Source organism: Leptodactylus fuscus, chromosome 6 (assembly GCF_031893055.1).
Source record: "Leptodactylus fuscus isolate aLepFus1 chromosome 6, aLepFus1.hap2, whole genome shotgun sequence".
Lineage (NCBI taxonomy): Eukaryota > Metazoa > Chordata > Amphibia > Anura > Leptodactylidae > Leptodactylus > Leptodactylus fuscus.
The window spans coordinates 41,886,321-41,913,997 of record NC_134270.1 but is presented as its reverse complement, the minus strand read 5'-3'; the positions used below and the strand labels follow the sequence as shown (position 1 = coordinate 41,913,997).

Genomic DNA, 27,677 nt, shown 5'->3' with positions numbered 1-27,677 from the left:
AATAAAGTTGAGGCACCATTTTGGTTCCTTCATTGATGAGTATAAGTGTAACAGCAAAAGTTTTCTTCCATTGAATGGTTTCAGTGACCAGTGATCCACCTGATTTAAAGGAGACAACCATATCTGATATTCTTCTATATACAGTTTTCTAATAATTGTCAAACATTCTTACAGCCTTACACGAGGAACCCTACATTATGTTTTCTACAGAGAAGAAATCTATGCTGTGCATCAACTGCTTCCGTGATATGCAAGTGTAAGTTTATCAATTGTCTATCTGCCTGCCTGCCTGTCTGTCTATCATGGTTTTTATAGCAGTTAAATTCTAAATTTACTATCATAATGTGTCAAAGGGAACCGATTGTGATGATGTCACTGAGAAGAGGAAGTGGAGCTCACCCAAGCATTGCAACCTCTTCTATAAGCTGATCAGTTATGGTCCTGGGTGTCAGACTTTACCAATCTAATATTAATGGTTTATCCCAAGGATAGGTAATGAAAATCATAGTCTTGAAAACCACTATAAAGGTTTTGTTCAGTTTAGAAAGACCATTGTCATATACACCCCTAGGGAATTCTGATCTAATGTAGGGGGTTCTATGTACAGACCAGAATCTCTTGGCCAGAGTTACAATGAGGACTTCTCACTTTGAAAGACCTCTCCTTTACTGTATTACATTGACAACCCATTTATTTCAAAAGCAAAAAAAAGATTTATTGCACTTGAAAAAGGGATTATAAATCCCGAAACGCGTTGTACTTTTATCTATCAATAAAACTGTAATTTACGTAGCGCGGTTTGTCCATTTGTTTAGCTAAAATAATCATCTTATAGCTATCCCCCAGTTCATTCAACCCATTTATTTGGCTGGGTACTATGTAGTTTTTATTCTCCCTATGGTGCAGCAGTGAAATTGAACACTTGTAGTTTTTTTCTATAGTCTGCAGTTGCTTGCTGGAGTTCTCAGTAGGTAAACACTTGTGATAATTATAACATGTAGTGATTGTTTAAAGCGAACCCCTTTAAAGGGGTTTCCAGGGAGTCTTATCTTATGTCCGTGCTCTGGGTTTTTTGATGCTGGACCTTGGAGTTCCAGCTTGGTTCCAACCCCAGGTCAACAGTTCCAATACACGGCCCCTGGGTCACTCTGCCTCCTCCTTCCAATATGTTAGCATAGGAAAAATGAAGAGGAGAAAGGAGGTGGAACAACCTGGGGGCCGGGTACTGGCTGTGATCATGTGACCCTGGATCAGAACCCCCAAGTCCAGCACATGTAAGTAATATAAAACTCCCTGAATTCCCACTTTTTATAATATTTAATTTCACATTTCATCTTACTGTTTTTTGCACCAGAGAAAGTCGAGCTTACTGCATTGACATTGAAACAGCTTATATACAAGGATGCGAGAAGCTGGATCATGCTGTTATGGTATGTGTAAGTGTACGCTGTAATGTTTCTTCCAGGATTGTGGAAGTTAGTTTGTCACTGGCTATACTGGGATCTACTGTCTCATGATTCTTTATCTTTAAACCCCACAAAGAGTTATGGTTTACTGGTCAGATTCCCAAGTTATGGTCACAAGAATAGTGACCACTTTAGTGCCAGTAGGACTAATGCAACAGTAGTGTAGTCAGAAACAGAGCCATGGGTCATCATGAAGTGGGCAGTGATATGATAGATCAGATGATAAGAGCATGGTCAGGAGTTAAGGGTCAGAACTAGGAAAAAAGCAACAAATATAAAGTGAGCAATCCTAAGGGTAAAACAGGAGTATTATCCAAGAACAAGCAGCGGTTAATAGGCACAAAGAACCAGAGCCAGGAAGGTATGAACCACAATGTATAGGCAAGGAATTCATAGCAGAGTCTCCTTTAAATAGGCCACCAATTGTGTCAGCTACGTGCCTTTAATAAAACCAGAATCATTCCTTTGTGGACATTAACTGCTGAAGCAATGTAGAGATAATCATCCTTTTATTGATATGCATATCAGGTACATGTCTGTGGGGGATGGGGCCTGATTTACTGTAGACTGCCTGCAGATGATTGCAAATGCTCTGCCTGTGATCTAGAATCAGTGCCCAGTGTCTCTCCTATAGCTTTGGTTGAAATTTTCAGTCTCTGTCAGCATCACAGTTGTCTGTAGGCAAACCTGGCAAGTCAGGTCCACCCCCTTTGCACTTAAGGCTAATTTACATATTCAAAAAGATAATTACCTCTGTATTGTTTTATTGGTTTGTGGCCGGACAGAGTTGTTTCTGCTCTTATTACAGGCTCAGTTATTGGCACAGTTACTGTTTTGGAAGGTACTTTGGACCTAACAGACTCTTTTAAGTACTGATCTATAATATATTGCTATCCGTTCATGACATACATTTCCAGACTGTATATTTATAGTATTGGATGTATATTACAGACAGTGAAGGAGCTGCAGACATCAACCAGAGAGGCCATTATTCTTCTGAAGGCCATGATTGAAGAGGTGCGGAACAGTGCGGATGAAGAGGAGGCGTCAATCAATAGCCTGTTCAGCAGCATGCAGGTATCCTGGGGACGTACGTAGCATGCACCTACACTAACACATACATGTATACACCATAGTAATGGTAAGTATTATGTACCCAGAATTACTACTGACATTACAGCACATGTAAGATACATGCAGACTGTACAGTGTAAAGGAGTAACTGACAATTTTTTTGCATCACTCCCATTCTTATGGCTCTGGTAGCTTTTCTGGCAGCCCTATGTTTAAATTGAAGGGAGCAGGCCATAATTTTACTAGACTTTCAGTATGCACATAATTCATAGCTGTACATAATGGCAAAGAACAAACTTAGCTCTGCTATATGTGTATGGTTACTGTCTTTCATCTGTCTATAAACCATCATCTTACCTTATCTATCTATCTATCTATCTATCTATCTATCTATCTATCTATCTATCTATCTATCTCTTATCTATCTATCTATCGCCTATCTATCTATCTATCTGTCTGTCTGTCTGTCTGTCTGTCTATCTATCTGATACAGAGGTCGACAACCTTTGACACTCCATCTATCTACCTAAAAACAGGGTCAACCAAGAGGAGACTGAAGTGTTGCATATGGAATAAACTAAACGTGCAACAGGAACAAGTCAACACTCCAATAAAAGAATAATAATGACTTTTTATTAGCTTATAACATTTCAGGCTCAGAGACCTTTTTCAAGCAGGTCCAAAGGGACTGAAACATTGTATTTCTGGGCTAATAAAAAGTTCTTCTTATTTTTTAATTGGACTGCTGATTTGTTCCTGTTTGACTTATGTGATTGGCCATATCCACTATTGGTATTATTATTATTATTATTATTAATAATAATAATAATAATAATAATAATAATAATACATTTTATTTCTATAGCACCAACATATTTCACAGCACTATACAAAATGTAGCGTTCTCTAATGGCCATAGGTCCTGCATCCGCTTTATTTTTGGTTAGTGCCGCTCTCTTCCTTGGATTATCTGTCTATCTATCTATCTATCTATCTATCTATCTATCTATCTATCTATCTACATCTATCTATCTATCTATCTATCTATCTATCTATCTATCTACCTACATCTATCTATCATACTAAATGTCATAGCGTACAACAAGCATATTTTTGTCTGATCAAGTTATAAGAGAGCAATCTTGTGTAGTTTTTAGCGTGTTTCTCTCCATTGATCCTTTGAAATCTTCATAGGAAAAACTGGCAGAGCGTAAGAAGATCCTTCTGAAAGCTGTTCAGTGGTGAGAACTGACATTGAACTCAAATTAGATTTTTGCTGAATCTAGGTGGTCCAAAATATAATAAAAATTAACTGGGATTTAAGCCTCAAGTTTCTACAAAAGCTAGGAGGAGTAACATCATTTTAATTACCGGGACCCTCTACGTCACCATTAGAGACAGATGAGCTTCATGAGATTTGTTTTGCAAATCCACCTTTTTCATTTCCAAATATAAACTGCTATTATTAAGCCCACACCTATGTGAAAAGAGCTAAACAGTGTCTGCAGACGGCAAAGAAAAGTATGGAGACTGATCCATTATTCCCATGGAAGATACGCCATTTCTGTTGCCTCTCTATACAGTATAAGGAACAGATCCCTTTTTATGGCACAGAGAAACACTTTCTCATGCAAACATTAAGGAAATTAATAAATCCATTCAGTGTGTATTAAATAAAACGCATTTCTTCTTACAGTTACAACACTACTAGAGGTCTATGGACATTTCAGAATGTTTTAAACGCTTAGGTTTTAGTTTTAGAAATCCCTTGAGTTACAAACTGTTTTTAGGCTGAGGCCCCACATTGTGGGACACTGCAAGCTTTTTGTTGCGTTTTTCATTTTTTGAAAAATGAAAATCCTGGAGTGTCTTGAAAAGAAATGGGAAAAATAAAGGAAACACTTAGACTTTCTCATTCTGTTAAATCCGCTCTTGGCTTTAGCTTAAAATTTTTTTTTAAAAAAATCTGCAACACAAAAAGTTGCGTTTCGGTAATGTGTGACCTTTGACTTACAGTGGTTTTTTTCCTCTTTATTTCCACTTTTGAAGCCAATATGAAGAGAAGGAGAAAGCCTTTAAAGATCAACTCTCTCACCTGGCCTCTCTTCTACCTACCCTACAAGTATGAGAACCTTTATTGCTTATGAGTGCTGTTAGGGCTAGTTCACACAGAGTTTTTTGGGGCGGATTTTTATGCGGAGTCCACTTCAAAAAACGGCTCCCATTGACTTCAATTAGAGCTGCTCGCTTCTTTTTTTCCACTAGCTAGTAGCGGAAAAAAGAAGTGAGCTGCCTTATCTTGCTGTGGATTCCGCGGCTGACTCAGCTGTGTCGTGAGGCTCCCTCCCGATTAGGCTCATTCTTTGGGCCTAATCCGGAGAAGAATGCCGTGACAGAATGACAGTGCACTGCACCTTATCCCGTCACGCTAGCCACGTGGAAGTGTTCACACGCGGAATGCAAAATTCACCGTATGAACATACCATTACACATAAGATTTTCTGTTTCTGCGCGCTACTACACATAAGAATATGTTCATATGGTTGAATTTTGGGCTGAATTTAAGGCAGATTCTGCTTCATAATCAGTTCCAAATTCCACCTGAAACCAGCCTTTATTGATTTAAGGGGGCATTCACATGGGGTAACGTGGCGCTGATTCTTGCACAATAACTTGCGTAAGAATCAGCGCTGCAAAACAGAATCCCATTGACTTCAATGGGTTCCATTTAACGCGCGTAACACACTGAAATGAATTGCAGTGTTTCAGAGGAATTGGGGACGTTGTGCCAAGTATTTTTTAAGCATTTCTTTTCCTCTGTGTTAGGTCCATCTGGTCACTTGTTCTGCGTTCCTCAGCTCAGCTAACAAAGCTGAATTCCTGGACCTCGGATATGTAAGTCTTTATATACAGTATATAGGAATATATTGTAGTATAGAGTAAATTATATATTTCTCTGTGCAACTAATCTATGTCTTTACAGCAACTTATGGAACGTCTGCAAAAAATTGTAAAACTTCCACATCGCTTGCGGCCATCACAAAGCAGCAAGGTGAGTTAGTGTGCCCAGATTGTATACTATTAAAGCAAACCACCACCTCTCATGATATTTGTATAGGTTTTAAGCCTGTAGCTGATTAATAAAATGGTTCCATTCACTGACATCAAGAGGAGTTAAAAGACAAATTATATTATAAAGTTGCAACACTTTTCATTACACAATTCTGGAAATTCTAATAAACGTCCTTGTGTGAATTGCAGATCAATACAGACTATGCAGCTGAGTTTGCGCGTTGTTTGGAGCCACTTCTAATGTTCAACCTCCGGAGAGCCGGCAGCATGAGCAGCACATGTGGCGCCCCCGGACATGGAAATGCATGCCTGTAAGTGCTACTGGATTTATAATCTTCTCGTCACTCATAGATGTGTATGGAAATATGTGTAAGTGTATTTCAGGATATCAATAACTGATACATGTTTGTTTGTCATGGGAAGATACTGTATTTTACAAGATTTTATGTCTGAATATACACAAAGGAGAACATGTCTGTAAATCAGCGGAGTAACTATGAGCCCCAGGGCAAATTTAACCTGACCATATTCCCAACCAATATGCTGCTCAGATGCGCAGACCTCTGTAGTGCGACTAGGGTGAAAATGACACCCTATATACAAGTCATGATATATGATATATGTATGATATATACAAGTCATAAATATTATCACCTTACTGTTACTGAAAAAAAAACAGTATTCCAAAAGTCAGTGTTACCAATAATGATACTATTAACCCCTTCCCGCCGATGGCATTTTTTGATTTTCGTTTTTCGTTTTTGACTCCCCTCCTTCTAAACCCCATAACTTTTTTATTTCTCCGCTCCCAGAGCCATATGAGGTCTTAATTTTTGCGGGACAATTTTTTCTTCATGATACCACCATTAATTATTCTATATAATGTACTGGGAAGCAGGAAAAAAATTCAGAATGGGGTGGATTTGAAGAAAAAATGCATTTCTGCGACTTTCTTACGGGCTTTGGTTTTACGGCGTTCACTGTGCAGCCAAAATGACATGTCCCCTATATTCTGTGTTTCGGTACGGTTCCAGGGATACCAAATTTATATGGTTTTATTTACATTTTGACCCCTAAAAAAAATTCCAAAACGGTGTTAAAATTTTTTTTTCTAAAAGTCGCCATATTCCGACGGCCGTAACTTTTTTATACATAGGTGTATGGGGATGCATAGGGCGTCTTTTTTTGCGGGGCCGGGTGTACTTTTTAGTTCTACCATTTTCGGGAAATGTTATTGCTTTGATCACTTTTTATTCAAATTTTTATCAGAATTAAAACAGTGAAAAAACGGCGGTTTGGCACTTTTGACTATTTTTCCTGCTACGGCGTTTACCGAACAGGAAAAATATTTTTATAGATTTGTAGAGCAGGCGATTTCAGACGCGGGGATACCTAACATGTATGTGTTTCACAGTTTTTAACTACTTTTATATTTGTTCTAGGGAAAGGGGGGTGATTTGAACTTTTAATACTTTTTATATTTTTTTTAATTTTTTTAATACTTTTTTTTAAATTTTTTTTTTGCATTTATTAGACCCCCTATGGGTGTTGAACCCCAGGGGGTCTTATCACTAATGCAATGCATTACAATGCTAATGCATTGCAATGCATTGCAAAAAATCATCAGAATTTGCAGACAAGCCTGGGAGCCTTGTACAGGCTCCCGGCTGTCATGGCAACGGGGGGTCGGCCCTGGAGCATGCTCCAGGAGCCGGCGATCCCTGCCAAAATGGCGGCGCCCATGCGCCGCCGGGAAAATGGCGCCTCCGGCGCCTTTGACAGCAGCGCCGGAGGGGTTAATGCCTCCGATTGGTCTGGGGACCGATCGGAGGCATTAGAGCCGGTTGTCTACTGCTTAAAGCAGTAGACACCCGGCGGCTATGACGGCCGCCCGGCTCCCGGGCGGTCACCATAGTTACAGACCCGACACGCGCCGTACTATTACGGCGCATGTCGGGAAGGGGTTAAAGGCCATATAGTCACCACATAAAAAAAAAATTGCATAAAAATCTTCAACTTTTCATGCCTTGTACACAAATTGCTAACCACAGATAGTAATAAGAGCCCCTTACAGTAACAGAATTTTTTTTACACTAATAGTGGCATACAGACAGTAATGTACCTGTTTAGGCCCGCAGAGTATTAGTACCCGCTTTAGGCTCCCACTGTAAGTTCCCCCCATACACCGTAATAATGCCCCCTTTTGTGTTACATACACAGGAATGCTGTCGTTTGTACCCCTCTCTCTGCAGAAGTCCTCCTCTACCCTGGTCACTGTTACGCTAGGTTCACACCTGCGTTCTGGTCTCCGTTCTGTGGTTTCCGTCTTCTGCGTGCAAGAAGACGGAAACCACAGACCGGGTCCGGCCGTGAGCGGCGGTGAGCGTTTTATTCTCTCCGCCGCGAAACCGTTTTTTAAAATCCGGACACAGAGTACTGCATGTCCGACTCTGTGTCCAGATTAAAAAACCCGGTTTCACAGCGGAGAGCATAAAACGCTCACCGCCGCTCATGGTCGGACAGCTTTCAAACCCATTCAAATGAATGGGTGAGAAAGAATCCTGCAGATTTCCGTATCCTGCCTCTGTTTTGTGCAGAAAACGGAAACCTGCAGAACGGAGACCAGGCGCAGATGTGAACGAGCCCTTAGTAATATATGCAGTCAGTATTCTATGCATATTGCCTGTCAGTGAACAATGACCAGAACTCATTCCCATAATAAGTGGATTAGCCTTTCCTCTTCCTTCTGCCTTCAAAGGCGACATAATGCAGTGATGTTATTGTACCACCTGACGTCCTCGGTGCGCTCTCAATCTCCGTTAGACCACCTGAGTAATATGGCAGAGAGTCAATTACTCCCTTCTTCACTATCATTTTCAATGAGAGTGAGAGCAGGCAGATGAATCATGGGAAATGTAGTTTGTCGACAGATTCACTACATGTAAATATCAGTGATACAAGGAGCAGCAAGTAACATAAAGCCAAGCAAAGGGTGCAGAACAGTGAATATTTTGCACTACTGTGCAGATAATTTTTGGAAGCTGGATAAGCCCTTTAAGCATAATATAGCAATATTATTTGGACACAGTTATGAAAGTAATACCCTCCATTTGCCTCATTCCAAATGGAAAGGGGACACATGTTTTGGCCAGGGACCTCGATCAACCTTCACCCTTCTCAGGATGATTCATATTTGGCCTTTACTTTTGGCCGTGAGGGGTTTTTCAGGACTTAGATATTGGTGACTTATCCTTTGTATTAGCTAGTTGAAGAGATTTCAGTATTTACGTGTCTTCATTAAATACCAAGCAGAGGGCCATAAATAGTGTAGGGTCTGTGCTTGGTATTGCAGATCAGCCCCATTCACTTTAATGGGACTACTCTGCTGCTGGGAAGAGGGTGCAGCACTCATAAGCTCTTCAAGCAGCTGCCAGGTGCCAGACCCCCGCTGGTCACAAACTTTGGCGTTATTCACTGCTTTTCTGCTGTGTTTTGGATGGTTTTATCTTCTCCAATATAACTCTATGGAGAAAATGCACATTTTTCTCAGGTTAAATAAACATGTTGCGTTTTTTTTCACTGCAATATGGGGACGGGAGTAAATAAACTTGATTCACTTTGCTGGGACTGTAAAATGCAGTGTTTGGTTCTGCAAAGGACAAATATCCTGTGTTTCAGCAACGTGAGGGCTTAGCCTTAAGGAGTCTAGGAATATAAAACAGGGAATGTTGCACAATGGTTGTCACTTTTGTGTCCTTTGCTTCCAAATGTTATACTATGAGGTGTCTGAACATTTTAATATTCATTCTGGTGACCTAAAATGCTTCTCTATGTGATTATTCTGCACTTTGTGCCTCTTATATTTGCTATCGGGCCATTATCTGATCGTGTTCTTGTCACAAAGACTGCAAACAGCTGTACGGATTATGACAAGCAGGCGTCTGGTTATGACAAGGCTGAGCACTGCGCCAACTGATATTTCCAGGAATAATGGACATAGAATACAAGATGAACTGCATAGAGAGAAGCCAGGGGCACAAGAATTTAGGGCTCTATTTCCTGTTCTAAGCAGCTACTCCAATGTTACAATCAATAGGATTGTAGTGAGGATGTTTTTGTCAATAGGGGGCAGCATTAGAATAGTTATATTCTTGACAATAGAGAGTAGTATAATACAGTAATTATGATAGTCTTATACATAGAGGGCAGTCTTATAATGCTGTATTTTTGCACATATATTTTTGCAGTATAATGGTAGTTATGGTCATGTACCTAGGAGCAGTATTATAGTAGCTATCATTTTTTACATATAGACCATTATTGTGGTTATACTGTATTCTCATACATAGGACACAGCTACAGCAGTTATAGTTTTCTACATGGGTATTTTATTCGTGTACTTTGGGGCAATATTATAGTAGTGTAATCTTGTATATATGACATATATGCTATATATTGTATATAGTAGATATATTCTTCTATGTAATGGCAGTATAACAGTCAGATTCTTCTACTTAGGAGCAGTATTATAGTAGTTATATTCTTGTACATAGGAGCAGTATTATAGTAGTTATATTCTTGTACATAGGAGCAGTATTACGGTATAGTAGTTATATTCTTGTACATAGGAGCAGTATTATAGTAGTTATATTCTTGTACATAGGAGCAGTATTATAGTAGTTATATTCTTGTTCATAGGAGCAGTATTACGGTATAGTAGTTATATTCTTGTACATAGGAGCAGTATTATAGTAGTTATCTTCTTGTACATAGGAGCAGTATTATAGTAGTTATATTCTTGTACATAGGAGCAGTATTATAGTAGTTATATTCTTGTACATAGGAGCAGTATTATAGTAGTTATATTCTTGTACATAGGAGCAGTATTATAGTAGTTATATTCGTGTAGATAATAGCAGTATTGTAGTAGTTATATTCTTGTAGATAGTGGCAGTATTATAGCAGTTATATTTTTGTACCCAGGGGCGGTATTATAACTGCTCTATTTTTGTACACAGAGGGCAGTATTGTACTATTTGCTTATAGAGATAATGTTATAGTGGCTAAGCTAATAATGATTTATATTTGCAAAGAGCTTACATTACTATGTCTGTATAACAAAATATAACATGTACATATACAATACTATAATTTTTTTTAATTTGTCACTTTTCATGTCACTCATGTTTTGCATCTGGCAGATGACCAGCAGCATTACTTTTATCTACATTGTGCTCACGCGTTCCACAGTCAGCAGGTCACATGCCCCCTTTATATTTGCACCTGGGTGATTAGTGGCACGTCGGGGTTACAGACAAACTTGTGAGCACGTGCTCAAACCGGCACTATTTATATCAGAATTTCAGGGAACTCTTAGAGCTCAAATCTTTAGTACAGTCTATATATATATTTAGGCTGGTGAGTGTCACATAAAGCTCAAGCATCTTACATGTAGTGCAGATGGAAGGTGGAATCTAAGAGAGGACACATTGTCTGAACGTCGTTGCTTTGGCACTAAGGCTGGATTTACACAATACAAAATCTTAGGACTCTGCTCAGCCAACACCAAGTCACTTGATTCAGGTAATTGGGTTTTCAGTGGGTTAACACTTGACATGTGGGGTGCGATTGTTTCCATTAGTTGGGGAATCAGTGAATGATAGTGATCAGAGACTTGTGATGAAACCTTCACAAACTGCTTTATATATTTTGCGGAGATCGCTCATACGTGTTCATATATTGTACTTTGTACTGTATCTTATTTTTAGGATCTCCAGCAGTCAATGCTCCAAAGCTTTAATAATGCCTGGATGTACATCCTCCTGCGACAAAATGTCCATCACTGGCACCATTGTTCGTAAACCTACCATGCATCGATATATCAGCACCAAAGTCTTGCTGGCAGAAGGAGAGGACAACCCATTCACCAACCATTGCCGAAATTTCGAAGACATGTATAGGGTAGGTGATGGATTCACTCTATACTAAATTTTATTTTATTTTTTTAAATGTAGATTGTGAGCCCCACATAGAGCTCACAATGTACATTTTTCCCTATCAGTATGTCTTTTTTTTGGAATATGGGATGGGAATCCATGCAAACACGGGGAGAACACACAAACTCCTTGCAGATGGTTTTTTGCCCTTGGCGGGATTTGAACACCAGGACTCCAGCGCTGCAAGGCTGCAGTGCTAACCACTGAGCCACCGTGTGGCCCCTTACTTTTACCTTCTTATATACACAGTTGGTGGTCTGAGTGTGTCAATATATTTATGATCTAGGTTCAGTCCAGCTGTCCAAGCCATTGGAGAGCTGGATGTTGAGTGTTAGAGGCACTACACAGGAGATAGAAGTGCAGGGCGCTCAGTGAACGCTGTGTGTGGGATAGAGGCAGTAGCAGCGTCACTCCATCCTTTGGTCCTATTGGTTATGTGATCACTGGGACGCCAGTAAAAGGATGCTTATGCTAAAAAATAATACACATACAATACCCCTCACAAAAAATACTCTGCCGCTAATCACTTTCATTATGTTAGGTATGTCATATATTACAATTAACAGTAAACATTTAGAAATGAACGCTCTATCACACAGTGACTTCCAAATACAAACTATTCTACTGCCAAATACAAACTGCGCCAAGCTGACAAGATGCAAGTACATCGAAACAGCTGTCCTTGGCTGAGAAGACTGTATCTGGTATAATCCCAACATCATTGCAAACAAAGGCCTCTTAGAAGGTTGGCATGATGTTAAAGGGAGCGCCCTCTGTAGGCTTGCTTGACTGAGACTCTGTCTTCCTAATTACATCATGGAAGACAGACTTGCACATTCTCAGCCAGCGCCCTCTATTGGTGTGCATACTTGAGGCACTGGCATCCTAATTACATCATGGAAGTCAGATTTGCATATTCTTCCCATGTTCCTTTGCAAGGGGAGCGCTCATGGCTTAATAAGACTCCACACACCTACAGTATATGGTGGTCTCTCCCTATGGAGTGACGATATCCCCTAAATACAAACTAGACTATAAAAGTGAATATATGGTTTGGGTTTTTTTTAACTATTTTTCAAACTATAAATATAAAAAAAAATCTAATTATGTCAATACTTGTTTCAATAAACCTGCCAGTCCATTAAAACAAGGCTTATAAGAAAGAAGCTTGCACAAAAAAATAAAAGTAACTGAAAAAATGTAATTGAAAATAGAAATTGAGCAGATTGGAGTTGAAGATAGAAGACGATTTCCTGCATTGATACAGTACAACAAGCTCATCAGCAAGACTAGGTCAGGATCCGCCTCGCAATATAAGCAATGAATGTTTCCATTCACTGTCAGCATGCAGATGTTTAGAAAAGGTGCAGAATTTATATACAATACATGAATTCACGTGAAATTATTAACCTCATGTCATTTTTCCTTCAGACCATCCAGATAGAGATCCAGAACTTGAAGGACCAGGTCCAAGAACTGCACCGAGACCTCACAAAACACCATTCCCTTATTAAGACTGATACAATGAGTGATATCATCCAGAAATCTCAGCAGGTGGATGTTCAGATCGCCTCCCAATACTCGTCAGTAGAAATGATGAGGACAGCATTTGAAGAGGTGATCCTTCCCCCCCAAGGGTTGTACACAGAGATTATGGGACCCATAGCAAAAATTAGAATTGGGCGCCCCCTTATAAACAAAAAAAAACTGAGTAAAGAATGGCAGTGGTTGTAGAAATAATGAGGGGAATTTATCAATCCCTCTTGGTCAGTTTTCTGGCATAGAGGGTTGATATTGTCGGGTACATAGGGTGATAGAGCCATTATTGTGCCACACATGTGCCACAATACCTGCTTGGGCGGAATTTTTTGGCATGAGTTATAAAGTTTACAACCTCATAGTAGTTCCCTACCCTTCCTATATGGTAGGAATTCCAATGGTACCCCTCATCTGTCCTGATCAGCCCCGGCTACCTCATGACAGGAGGAACCTAAACCTAATGTAAGCAAACACATCTCTTTTTCATGGAAGTTGTGGTTATTTTGTGATGTTCGTCAATGACCACCCTTTATAAAACTGAAGCCAGCCCAGCAATCAGCTGAGTGACATACTGTAGATGCGGCTTTAATCTGTAATATCTATATACCCTGACATGGCCCTATAACACTGTAGAGCAGATAACCCTCTCTGCAACTTAATACATACATTTTGCTATTATATTTAACATTTGTTATTTTTTGTCCTAGATATGGGAGGAAACTTATCAGAGGGTCGCGAATGAACAGGAAATTTATGAAGGTAAGATGGCTTCCCCCCAGTGATCATGTCCTGCCCTTTATAGTTTATTCACATGTGTTTTTTCTGCATTATGTCAAAAAATGCTAAAAATTGAGTGATTTTGCCACGTTGTTGGAAGAAGGTCTATAAAAATATGGAATAACTGTAATATATAAATAACCATCCGATGCCCAGCAAGTTTCATGCATGTGGTCTATTCAACTGGACACACATGACACTTGCTGGGTGCTCCACCTACTATGTGAGATTGGGCAGGACACAAGACATAGAGACTGGACACCAACTTTAACTAATAGTCTCCTTGTACCTACAGCTCAACTACACGACCTCCAGCAACTAAAACAAGAAAACAGCTACCTAACCACTATCGCCAAGCAGATTGCGCCATATGTACGCTCCATTGCCAAGGTTAAAGAGCGTTTGGAGCCCAGGTATGGATGAAGTGTTATAGAAGTATAATAATGTAAGCTACTGAACCATACAATAATGAGGACCTCATCCTCAGGAGGTCGCTCATGTGTGCCATAGAATGAAATGGGAATAACTGGGTGTTATAGAAAAGCTTGAGTGCTTCACCTGGGGATGGGACTGGACCCCCTCATTCTTAGATTTGGTGAGCTCATAGCTCCTGGACCCAATGGTGTGTTGGGCTCTACAATAAATAGACTGAAATCTATGTCTTATGTCATCTAGACTGAAAGAGCCAAAAGAGCAGAAGGATGATGTGTCTGAGAAAATGTTTGAGGATTCCTCATGGATGGAGCTCCAAAGCAGGTAGAAGTAATTCAGTTATGTATAACCTAGCTTTGGTTACCTTGGTAAGCCTTGGTTTTTCTTATTTAACCCTGTACTATGATAATGGGTAAGGGTTTTGCTATTGAAAATACTTTTAAGTAGTCTAGATACATACGTATTATATATGAAGCTCACATGGTTCTTCAAAACATGGTGGCTTGGCTCTTATAGCTGTGCAAATAGTGATTGGGAAGGCAGAACAGTAATGTACCCTTCCTGCCTTCTCTATAAAACATCCGGCTGTAGTAACAGCTGGCATCCCCATTTTACAGCTACATGAGTTTGTGCATCTGCTTAACCTCGCAAGGACATACAGGTACATCCATACTGGGTTTAGAGTGGATCACCTGGACATATATAGACAATGGGCGGTCTGGAACTAATTAAAGATGTTTTTAAAGGGATCCTATCGTTCACACACTATTTTTTCTAGGTACCACATCGGAATAGCCTTAAGAAAGACTATTCGTCTCCTACCTTTCGTCGTCTTCTTCGCGCCGCTGTTCGCCTACAATCCCGTTTTTTCTTGGTATGTAAATTAGCTCTCTCGCAGCACTGGGGGCTGGCCCCAGCACTCAGACAGCACTGGGGGCGTCCCCAATGCTGCAAGAGAACTCTCTCCAGCGCCGCCTCCTCTTCTTCAGCAGCGTCATCTTCATCCTCTACTTCCGGCGGTTGCTTATAAGTTCTAAGGCCTTGGGCCTTGGGCAGATCAGACTGCGCATGCCCACAGGCCACGAGAAAATGGCCGCTTGCACAGTATTATAAGTGGCCATTTTCTCGCGGCGGTGCTGGAGAGTGTCCTCTCACAGCATTGGGGACGCCCCCAGTGCTGCAAGAGAGCTAATTTACATACTGAGAAAAACTGGGATTGTAGGCAAATGGCGGCGCGGAGAAGACAACGAAAGGTAGGAGAAGAATAGCCTTTCTTAAGGCTATTCCAATGTGGTACCTACAAAAAATTGTGTCTGATAGGATCCCTTTAAGTTTGCCTTCCAAATCTGGCACCACTGCTGCTCAGTAATGGTAGAACCCAGGTCCAATGCCCATTTTAGGATATAGGAAAGTTGAGTGCAGTAGGGAGTATAAATCAGGTTGGAATAGATTTGTATGATAAGACCTCTGGCAAGGGGGTATTTCAAGCAATATTCTTTAAAGAGGACCTTTCACCATCTGGGGCACATGCGGTGTAATACACCACTAGAAAGCCGACAGTGCGCTGAATTCAGCGCTCTATCGGCTTTCCCGCTATGTGTCCCCAGTGAACAGCTATTGGTGCCGGCACCGTAGCTCTTCACTGTCAAAAGGGCATTTCTTACAGTCAGTCAGGAACACCCTTCCTCACAGTAGCAATCTGTAATAAGTGGAGAGGCACCTATTGAAAGATGGATCCCATCTACACTTCCTGAATAAGTTTCTAATTGACATTTTCTTTCCTAGGAACGACTTTACAGATTGTCCTGAGGAGCAACAAGAAAAACCACAGGAGCTAAAAATGAGCGAAGATGCATTACTAAAAAGTAAAGAATGCTACAGGCTGAAGCAGACCACGCCAACTAGGAAAGGGTTAAGCACATGAAGGGTAATGCATGCAAGGAGGCGACCATAAGTAGCATGTATGGCCTGTGGATTTTAGGTATTTGAGGGTAAATGGGACATCCACAGCTCACTTATCTTTCTGCAGCGGACATGCTTATTTCATTCAGCATTCAAGGGCCTTGTTGGGTTTCAGATTAGCAAATATTCTGGATTACTGGACGGTCATAGCACAGCATATTAAATATAGTGATACTGGTTAAGAACTTCAAGGACAAAGACAGCCCCAAATAAACCTGTCTTATAATAGGCTACCCCAGATCAGTCTTCCGGCCTTCCTTAAAGGGGTTGTTTGACCAGTGAGATTGACTTAGAAAAGGCTCGCAAAGGTGTGAAAGCATGAAGAAAACCTTACACTCCGGGGTTCCTGCAGGTCTCGCCACAGAAGAAATGGCCGCTCATCAGATCACGGATAAAGAAGTCACTACTGTGGGCAGGTACTGGCTGAATGGTCAAGAGAGGGCAACAAATAGACTGTTGGGAATCCAGAAAATGACAGCAGAGTGGCAATGTGAATGGGACTCCCATTGATTTCCCACTGAAATCAATGGGAGCCGGTCAGTTCTTTTTTCCAGGAGCTGTTTCTTCTGGCTCCCGGAAAAAAAGAAGCAAGATACTCATTCTTCAGGCGGAGTCGCCTCGCAATTCGGCCTCAAGACACTCCCGACTAGACCCATTCATTGGGCCTAATCCGGAGCAGAGTGCACGGCTGGATGGTGCTGCAGTGCATCAGCATTCAGTCACGGCTACCCGTTTCTTCGTCTGGAACCTGAGATGGCCTTCGCCTCATGTTCCGGACCAAAAAACCCTGTGTGAATTTACCCTTAGAGGTTATCTACTATTATTTAGTTACTTGGTTTAGTATACTATTTTATGACAAACCAGTAATCCAGATATATATATATATATTTTTACTGTCTCACACCTACTGATACCTGTTAGTGCTAGATAAAAGGAATGTTCCTGTTATTATGTTTAGAGTGTTTCTCCATGTGATTGTTCTATACTTATTGTAGAAATATATAGCTTTGGACACACGGTGTAACAAAGTCTTGTTTGCATTGGGTACTATATTGTACAATAGATAAGAGAATTGCTTCAAGGGGTTTTCCAGGTTAATTAATGATCTATTAGAATAGATCATCCATTAAAGATCAGCAGGGGTCTGCTGGCTGATCAGATCTTTGAACAGGCTGCAGCATTGGACTGAGTGCTGCAGCCTCTCTAGTACTTACCAAACACAGCGCCGTACATTTGTATTGTGGCTGTGCTTGCTTTCACAGTTCAGTCCTTTGCCTTGAATGGGACTAAACTGTAATCAGACCATGTGACAGATGAATGTCATATCACATAGTCTGTGATACAGAAGTGGCGCTTTGGGAATAGTCTTAAACAGGTGAACCATGGGGGTCCTAGATGTCAAACCCCTGCTTATCTTTAAATGATAACCTATCCTAAGGATAGATCTTGAGTTAAAAGGTCCAATAAACCCATTCAAAAGGAGTTTTCTGGCACTTTACAATTGATGACCTATGTTTAGGATACATTGTCATTATCAGATTAGTGATGACCCAGCTTCTGGCAGCGCCACAGATCAGCTGATTAAAGGGGCTGTGACATATGAGTGACTGTTGCCTCCCCTTTAAGGTTTACCAGGCAGATAGCCATCCATTTTTGTTGAAGCTGTGCCTTCTTTTGTAGTTCAGTTCCATTGAAATGAATGGGACCGAACAGCATACAGTACAATATTACGCATACCAAAAAGACAGTCACAGCCCGTGCTTCAAAGTCTGAATAAGTATATAATAGTCCAAATTGACTCTTACTTTTATCAGATGCGAGGATAGTTGCAGGTGCCTGGAGAGTCTTATCCGGCTCAGACAAACATAGGCAAGGGCTGTAGGTATTCCAGTACTCCGAGACACTTGCTTCTTAAAAGGCCATCATTTATTATGAAGCCGTACTCCGATTAAAACTTCTAAGTGTACATCGAGACTTGAGTGCAGATGGGATGGAGGAACAAGCCTACGCGTTTCAAGGACGCAGCCTCTTAGTCATGGCTTGCATACAGTACAACACCAGGCCTGATAATAAAGAGGCCCTGGGGCTTCAATTATCTGATCGACAAAGTGTCAGGAATAACCCCCTGACCGATCTAATGATTGTTAGGATGGGTCTTCAAAGCCACAGAAAACTCAATCCACTGCACAAAGTGCTGCGAGTTTTACCCATGGACTTTAGCCTTTGCATTGCAAAAGTCCAAAGCCATGGGGGGATTCAAGAAACCTACAGAAATGCGCAAGAACTGCCCGATTTCAATGGTGTTTTGTTTGTTTTTTTGCCAAGAATTTGCAGAATTTCTGGTATAGCAGATCACCTCCACCAGAAGACTTCTCTGCTATATTTTTTAATATATATTTTACCCCCCACCAGCTTCCAGTTAGTACTTCAATGATCCTGGAAAACCCCTTTAAGCCAGGACCCCACATAGCATAAACATTGCAACGAATACCGTAGCGTTTTACTGTAAGTGCAACATAGATGGGGTTCTGGTAATCCCCTCCATACCTTTAATAAAGTTATTTGCAGTGGACACGCTGCAATTTCAAAAACTATTGCGTTTTTGTAAATCGCAGCATGTCAACTGCAAACGCCGGAGTTTTCCTTTATAGGTATAATTGAAGCAGAAGGTCTGCAGTTTTCCTCTGTTCTGGCCTGTGCTATTCTCATTATTTCAACCAGTCATTCCATTTTCACACGACTTTAATCAATGATTGGGGCTGGACAGATCAGTGCCTCCTATAAGCTCTCTCAAATACTCTGTGCTGCTGTTAACATTTCAGTATTTGGCTGCAGGACATGGTGTCCCACACGAACACCAAAGGGTATGGGCATTGTTTGGTAGAAAAAAAATAAAAGCATAAGAGAAGATGAACAGGTAAATGAAGAAGTGGTCTGAATCGAGCAGAAATGTGTAAAGCGATATAACTCTTTATTATACTGTGGGTATAATGTGTTACTATGTACACATGCAGAGTGTAGAGCAGGTTGTCTGTTACGTACAACATATACAGATATAGAAATCATTGACTGCTGTGGAATCACAGACTGAAGATACGGCGCCCAAGTGTCACGGTTTCAAACTAACTTTATTTAAAAAGAACAGAAAACAAAAAATATAGCAATTCCCGTCCGAGTCCTCAGGCTCTCCAAAAAAGTATTCTGCTATCTGATTGTCTGCAGGAAAGCACAGGCAAGGCTATGGGGGGGCTGACACTTATGTGCAGGAGGTGGCCATATTGTGGTATCTGGTATCTATCCTGACTGAAACAGAACATTTTCTTTCTTGAAGAGGAAACTATGCTTTTGGACCCCAAATCATCAGCCATTTTGTAAATACATTGCTTTACTTATCTTGTTTGGACTTAAGTTACATATCCAGTCATGTCCAAAGTAAAAACTAAAACTTTAGCGGCTTCCCAGTTACCACAGGGCAGTGCATTGTGACCGCTCGGATGTCTGTTTCCAAGATCAGTCAGCAGAAATGTGGTTTGTCTTCAACTTAAGACGACTGTTTTTGGGCACATACATACACTAAAAAGAAAGGGGAAATAATCGCTGACATGTTGTCAGTCACATATGAAGTACGTGATATGCAGTAACATAACCACATCCAGGATAATTACTTTAGGCGTTGCAATGAGACACTTCATGTGAACAAAGTTGATGTGAATGCTTAGCCTTAAATAAGTTGGCGACGGGTGGTCACTCACTGAGAATTGTTAGGGTAAGTGCACTGCACCGGCATCCAGCCGCGCACTCCTCTCTGGATTAGGCCCAATGAATAGGCCTAGTCCGGAGGAGGAGTGTCTTCAGGCCGAATCGCGAGGCGACTTGGCCTGAAGAATGAACATCTCGCTTCTTTTTTTCCGGGAGCCGTTTCTCCCGAGCAGCTCCCATTGATTTCAATGGGAGCTGTCTTTTTGGTCAGGATTTTGAGGTGGATACGGCCTCAAAATCCTGACCAAAAAAACTCCGTATGAACTTACCCTTAAAATATATGCACCATTGTCCTGATTTCTATAGTGTCGCCCTCATATAGTCCAATCTTCATCACTGATTTTATGGAACACTGGACAAAACTGGGTCGTTGATAGACAGTCATCTGACCAGACTTATCCCTCATACACTGGTGGTCTGATCACACAAAACCTCGACCAGTGGCCATGTTAGGACCATCACACCGTATAGTAAGTGAAGACTGGACTAAAAAAAAAATGGGACAGCCCTATCAGAAGATCAGCACAATACCAACATTATATTAGGCCTCATGCACATTGTACTGTCTGCAAAAGCACAAATCCATATTCCACCTGTAATCACGATATTTTGGGAACAGTCTCTTTGGCCCATACAACGAGTTGTAAAAACTGTGGACTTGTTTGGGGCCATTGAAATAAGTACTAGTATATAGCAGATAAAATATAGAAAAACCTACTATGGTTGAATGCATGTGTCCTCAGGGAGTCTGTCTCATTTCCAGAACATCAGGGAAACAAAAGATAAAGTGGACAACCCTTTTTTTTTCTTCTTCTTAAAGGGGCTTTATGATGCACGTCTCATGCTAATGACCTATCAGCGCAGATCAGCTATTCCGGGGCCCACAAATCTGCTGCAGTGGACTGGGGCAGAAGAAGTCTGCCCCTATTCAAGTAATATGAGGGGGGTTGCAGCCCCATCCATGTATAGCAGTGCAGGCTGATTCCCTGACAAATCACAATTATAATAATGAGTATTTTAGGATTTATATCTGCAATACTATAATATACATCAGTAGTTTTACCTGAGCACACACAACCCCTCTCCCAACCTCTATGGAACTGCATCTATTTAACACTGAATCCTCTACAAACGTGGTTTGCATCACAAGAAGGTGACAGGTGATGATCATAGCGGTGTTATAACTATGGGGTAGTCACCTAGAAAATAAGGGGGGCCATAGCAATTGTGCATCAGCCAGATTGAGGCCACTACTTCCCATGGGGTTCAGGAGATCCTGTCAGCATGAAGCCACCTAACATCAGAAGTTGATAGATATAGTAGTCACAGTAATGTTATAGAAAGTACCTGGGATATGACCTGACCCCAGAACAATCTTGCTAGAAGATACAAATCACTCCATCGGTATCTGGGTGCAGCAAGTATGGTTCCACCCCATATAGACAGATATAAATATGTATACACAAAACCTGGCACTCCGATGAGATATTATGCATTAAGTTTTAAAATCCAAATATATTTTTAAGAAATTCACAAGTGCATCATATCTCATCAGAGTGCCAAGTTTTGTGTATATATACTGACACCAGACGAGCCTTAACCCATTGATGTCTAGCGAACCTCAGTTCTTATCACCATAGCACTAAGGCTCCGTTCTCACGGAGTAACGCACCACTCATTTAGACACATATACACGTGTCAGAGCGCGGCGCTTCAAAACAGATCCCATTGATTTCAATGTGTTACTTGCGCAAGTCGGCACCCATTGAAATCAATGGGATCTGTTTTGAAGCGCCGCGCTCTGACACGTTACTGCATGAGAACGGAGCCTAAGGCCTTGTTCACATCTGCGTTTGTATTCCTTCCGAGGAAGTCCGCATGAGGACCCTCCAAACAGAATACCGAACACAACTGCAAGTGGTGTGCCAGTGAAAGCACACAGACCCCATAGACTATAATGGGGTCCGTGTGCTTGCCACCAGATCTCTGCAGGGAACATGCGGACAGAATAGTACTTCACAATCTACTTTCCTGTCGACATGATTCATGCAGGCATGCAGCAAGCACACGGACCCCTTTATAGTCTATGGGGTCCGTGTGCTTTCACTGCACAGCGCTTGCAGTTGCGTTCAGTATTCCGTTTGGGGGGTCCCCATGCAGACTCCCTAAATAGAATACCGAATGCAGATGTGAACAAAGGGTAACTTTGCTCTTAATAATTGCTTCATCACCTGAACACTATAGGGCCACGAATACGGACACATTTTAGCTACAATATCTGGAACCTCCCTCAGTTCTAATGACCAGGATATACAAACCTGTGGGATAAAGCGTGCCTACAGTAGCTTATACTGGATATAGAAGAAAAAAAAAATACGGTAAAGGTATAAAAATGTGTGATTCAACATCAGACCCTGTAGATACTTTTGAAATGTTAGTTCTAGGTCAGTCTTTGGTCTGTACCCTCATACACTGAATGGCTACAATCACTACAGAGGTGATAAAAAAAAAGACATATACCAGGAAAGCATCAATCGAACCATCATCTAAGGCAACTCCTTCAGAGGTCCAAGTGTCAGTAAGTGCTGCCAGTTCTGATCAATACTGTTTGTGGAGGAAGCCGTGCTGGATACACGGGAGATCAAGCACCGTACTTTATTTTTTCATGTGGGCCTCTTGTCATTCCTACTGCACCATCCTGCATAACCATATACACTTCTAATGGGTCTAAATGTCTAGCAAACCAACAGGCGCTTCCTCCAATGACAAAAACGGTAGAATACCCTGTAAATACTAATGCCAACTGCATTGTAGGGCGGCTCAAATTAAGGCCCTCCATGCTATTTTGAGATACACCTCCTGTGTTAGATAGGAAGACATTTAGAGTCATCCTTGTCAGTCAAGTCTAAAGAGGAAAATATTACCAAGCAAAACTTCGATAACATGGCTATACACAAGGGACTACCTCCACCCCCTACGGTTTAACCCTATATCACCGCAAAACCTCAGTGACCCAGTGTGTGGAATGGCAGGGTCAAAAGGACTTGTGTGATGGACACAGGCCCCTGCCTGACCCCTCCATCTACTACGCTAATAGCAGGCAACAGGGGGTATAGCAGTCTAAGCGGGCATTCACACGGAGTAAAGTGGCGCTGATTCTGCCACGATAACTCGCGGCAGAATCAGCAGTGATAGAAAAAAAATCTCCCATAAAGTTCAATGGGTTCCATCTTCCACGTGTAACACATTGAAATCAATGGAAGGCTTTTTAACACACTGATTTCAATGTGTTCTGCATGAAAGATGGAACTCATTGAACTCAATGTCACTTTTTTTTTTTTTTATCAGCGCTGATTCTACCGCGAATTATCATGCCAGAATCAGCGTCACTTTACTCAGTGTGAATGACCCCTAAATCACCTCCATGCACTCTGTTATATCCCATCTGTTCAAACAGCCTTAAAGCGGTTGGCTACATTATAGGTAGTCTTTACTAAGGCTGCTCTTTCACGACCGTAATGATTCTACGGTCCGCATGTTGCTGATCGGCAACATACACTCTGCAGATATCCATGTCCTGCCGCACTCACCCATAGAGTTCTATGGGCGAGTCCGTGCAGTGCCGCAATTCACGGGCATTATGGACATTCTCTATAAATTGTGGACCACAGTTGCGGCCCGGCCACACCACAGATAAAATATCCGGTGGTGTAAGAGGCCGCATTGAATATAATGTGTCCGTAAATGGTCCGCAATTGAAAACCCTGAATTGCAGACCATTTGTGGACTTACATTACGGTCGTGCAAGACCAGCCTAATGTATAGAAATATGTATTTCTGCTGCCTGTACCGGAACAGTGCCCTCTTTTATTCATTGCCTAAAACACATGTAAACTTTGAAACTTTTGAGTCTCCACCAGCTTGTGATATTACTTGTAAGACACATGAACAGATTTGGACTCCTTTCCATGACAACCACTTTTTGTGCATTTTTCTTTACCCGGTTTCTCTTTTTCATCCTCTCAATGCTTCTCACTATGAGTACAGATGGGGGGAGGGGGGCTTCTATGCAAAACCTAGAAGAGTGTTCTGGTGTAATATGAAAGAAGAGATTCTCTGACTACATTCAGCTCCCTATCATGAGTGTGTACTTGGCTAGTGACATATCTGGTAATAACATACTGGTAGTCACAACTATAGATCTTGGTAGCATGAAAGTAAAGAATCTCATCTTTCATCTAACCCCAAACCAAAATGTTCTATTCTTTATAATGCCCAAGATATAACGGCCTGCAGTGCCCCCCTCTGTATTATATGGGAGCCGGGCGTCTATACTTACAGTGAGAGGATTTTTGTTAGTAACAGAGTATGGAAAGAAAATACACGAGGAAGAAAAGTGGATTGTATTACAGAAATTCAAAGAAAGGAGCCAAATTCTGTTACAAATGTCACAAATGCTGCCAGAAATTTTTTTTTTTTTTTTCAAAATTTTTTGGTAGACTTTAACCTATGACCTCCTTCCCCAGCAAGCCTTGCTTCTGTTCTTCCAAACAATACACTAGTCAATAATATGGCTGCAGATGGAAGGGTATAGGCAGGCAGGCCTAGCCTTTGGGATGTACAGTTAGGCCAGCAGTGTGCTTAGAGACTAAACTTCACAGTGTTATCTGTGGATTTACATATAGACATAACACAGGGATTGATCCGGCCCTGTTCTAGTTCACACCAGGGCTCAGCGGCTAACTGCACTTTGCAGAGCTGACAGAGACATCAATCACAGTGAAGAGAAGTGAATAGAGGCAGAAAAATCAGTCGGCCATGCTGCGGTGCTCTGACACCTAGGCAACAAACTGAGAACATTCAGCTGTATCTGACAAATGGAGCAAGATAGATATGCAACTCGTTAAAACACTTCAGTAAGCTGGAGATGGGAAAACCTGAAAAAAAAGAAGGCATACTCCCTTGCTCCTAGTGATCTGTTGTCTGTTCCCAGTCTCCTTTATGTCACATGACCAAGCAATGGCTAAGGACTGGAAGCAGATAACAGAGCACCAGGGACAGGTGGGGTTCCTGACCACCCCTTTAATAAGTAGTAGAAATATTTCATTTACACACATTAGTAATAACCAAAGCTATACCAGATGCCCAGAAATGATGTTCACATCTTCTAGTTATCAGCACAATTTCTGACAGAAATAAATTGATTGTTTTGTCACTTTAAGACTAAGGTCCCAGGCATTGGGTCTGCTGCAGGGGGTCCGCAGCACAAACCAATGAAAATGGCGGCTTTCAGCCACAATTTCTGGCAAAGGTTGAAAACTGCAAAACAAACATGCAGCAATACCTGACGTGTTCCAAATCCGCAGCTTGAGCCGCTTTGCGCTGTGGGTTGGTTTCTGCTGTGTGAGGATAGGATAGGTTTAGATTCTATTGACTACAGTGCTGCTACTAACGCCCTGTATATATGCAACATGGGGCCTTAGTTTAGAGGGGGATTTATTATTATATTGTTATTTTTTTTTATAAAGAATGATATATTTACTAACAGCGAGTCTGACTGCTGTGACCCCCAGCTTGATTCTCACAATAAAAGATCCATAGTAGTAGTTAAAGGGATATTCCTATGTCTTAAAGTGACCTTTATCATCAACTTCTCACTGGTTTAGCACAGCGTCCCCGGCACAGGAGCATTACAGTCACGTACTGTATAGAAAACCGTAGCCTAGTCCCATTCAAGCAAATAGGGCCAGCTGCCGTTCCTTGTACAGGTAGTGACTGATATAATGTTAGGCCATAGCTTATTATTGAGAATACCATTTTATATACCAAATTAAAGGTCATCTTCATTTCTGCTTTGAAGGCTCTCAAAAACGACTATATTGCCTTGGAATATGGGCGTTGGTATTACAGATTTGCATCCCGGCTCAATTGTGGGCATACCGACCCAAACTAGACTGGTAATGAGACCTTAAATTTAGACACCTATGGAGGAAACATGCTCATCTGTGAAGGCCCTTACATCTACACCTTCTGTGTTTTCCAGACAACTTCCTTTTAGAGAGAAGTCTACGAATGCCTCAGATCTGTAAAATTGACATAGGCACTCTCCTATAACCACAGGATGGCTACAACAGGAACTAGCAGAAGTGAAAAGCCTTGCGTCTGCCATACTTCGAGGGTCAGTTGTGTTCGCGCACGTTTCCAGAACCAGCATGTGTAATATCCATGCACAAGAACGATCTAGAAAGAAAAAGCGTCATCTGTATGGATCAAAGTCCTTTAAATATCTGCGTATATAAAATGTTCTATAGAAAAAGGATTTGTGTTTTTTCTCCCACCCTGTATTGTGATATAGGATTCCAAAGAGGGCCATAGAGCCTATTAAGATTGAAGTGCAAAGAAAAAAAAATCTGCTCGTGTGGACAGAGCCTTCATAGCCCTTAATGAATCCTCTTGATTTAAAGAATAAGACTGTACGGTAGGCGGCTACTTATTCTCCATCTCATGTGCTGGTCTCTGGGAGCGGAGCTGCCAGGTGTATCCTCAAGTACAGAAGTGCATCGCTATAGGCTGGGGTGCCATCTCATGGCTCCACCTTGACTCCATTTATAAATGGCAATCCTGTGGGAACATTCCTTTTATAATCTACATATTCCTGCCCAAAGAAGTGAATCAGCGAGAATTCTTCCTCCTCAACTCGTTCACGGAAAAACCTCCAGGATGCCAGAGTGTAGCCAATAAGGCAGACTGGATTACAGAGCAAAACCTGCAAAAATACAAGAGAATTCTGGGTAACAGACCAAACATTACATATGCTTTACTAGATCTATTCTTCATCATATGGGGGTAGCGTTAAAATAGTTATACGCTTGTCCATTGATTGGCAGTATTATATTATAGTGTTGTGTATATGGAGCATTATAACAATTATATTCTCACACTTAACACGCAGTATTACTTATATTCCTGTACAAACGGGGGGGGGGGGGGGGGGGGAGAGGTTTTGTAGTAGCAATATGCTTAAGGGATCCTATCATTAAAAAAAATCACATTTTTTCTCGATAACATATAGGAATAGCCTTGATAAAGGCTATTCTTCTCCTACCTTTAGATGTCCTCTCTGCACCACCGTTCGGTAGAAATCCCGGTTTTTGTAGTATGCAAATGATTTCTCTCGCAGCACTGGGGGTGTATCCAATGCTGCCAGAGAACTCTCCAGGGCCGCCTCCATCTTCATCTGGAACTGCCTCTCCCTGCATCTTCTTCCATCCTGGGTTTCAATCTTCCAGGCCTCGGGCTGAACAGACTGCGCATGCCCGCGGCCACAAGAAAAATGGCCGCTTACACAGGACCGATGGCAGAGCTGACTGCGCATGCGTAAAAGTTTGAACTGAGGACGGAATAAGACACGCAGAGAGACCGTTCCTGAAGAAGATGGAGGCAGCGCTAGAGAGTTCTATTGCAGCATTGGAGTCCTCCCCAGTGCTGTTTGAGCGCTGGGGCCCCGCCCCCAGTGCTGTGAGAGAACTCATTTGCATACCGGTGAAAACCAGGATTTCTACCGAACGGCAGTGTAGAGAAGACATCTAAAAGTAGGAGA

General features: G+C 41.5%; 2 protein-coding genes across 3 annotated transcripts in view; one reads left to right on the top strand and one right to left on the bottom strand.

Annotated features, from left to right (window-relative positions):
- The window catches only part of RNF207 (ring finger protein 207), a 30,707-nt gene extending 14,427 nt beyond the window's left edge, over positions 1-16,280 (top strand). Inside the window, 14 exon segments of the mRNA XM_075279792.1 lie at positions 175-256; positions 1,355-1,430; positions 2,418-2,543; positions 3,735-3,781; positions 4,590-4,662; positions 5,367-5,435; positions 5,524-5,592; positions 5,802-5,923; positions 11,381-11,573; positions 13,040-13,225; positions 13,855-13,906; positions 14,220-14,337; positions 14,600-14,680; positions 16,142-16,280. Coding sequence (XP_075135893.1) covers positions 175-256; positions 1,355-1,430; positions 2,418-2,543; positions 3,735-3,781; positions 4,590-4,662; positions 5,367-5,435; positions 5,524-5,592; positions 5,802-5,923; positions 11,381-11,573; positions 13,040-13,225; positions 13,855-13,906; positions 14,220-14,337; positions 14,600-14,680; positions 16,142-16,280 — 1,433 coding nt within the window.
- ICMT (isoprenylcysteine carboxyl methyltransferase) overlaps positions 1-27,677 on the bottom strand; it is a 122,958-nt gene that overhangs the window by 87,343 nt on the left and 7,938 nt on the right. Inside the window, exon 5 of one of the 2 annotated variants that reach the window (XR_012716989.1) lies at positions 23,056-26,843. Coding sequence is in view for 1 of the 2 variants with exons in the window: in XM_075279816.1 (XP_075135917.1) it covers positions 26,661-26,843 (183 nt within the window). In the remaining variant the exon portion in view is untranslated. Of the gene's footprint in view, positions 1-19,264; positions 26,844-27,677 lie in introns of those variants that run through there. The other variant, XM_075279816.1, reaches the window with a different exon arrangement.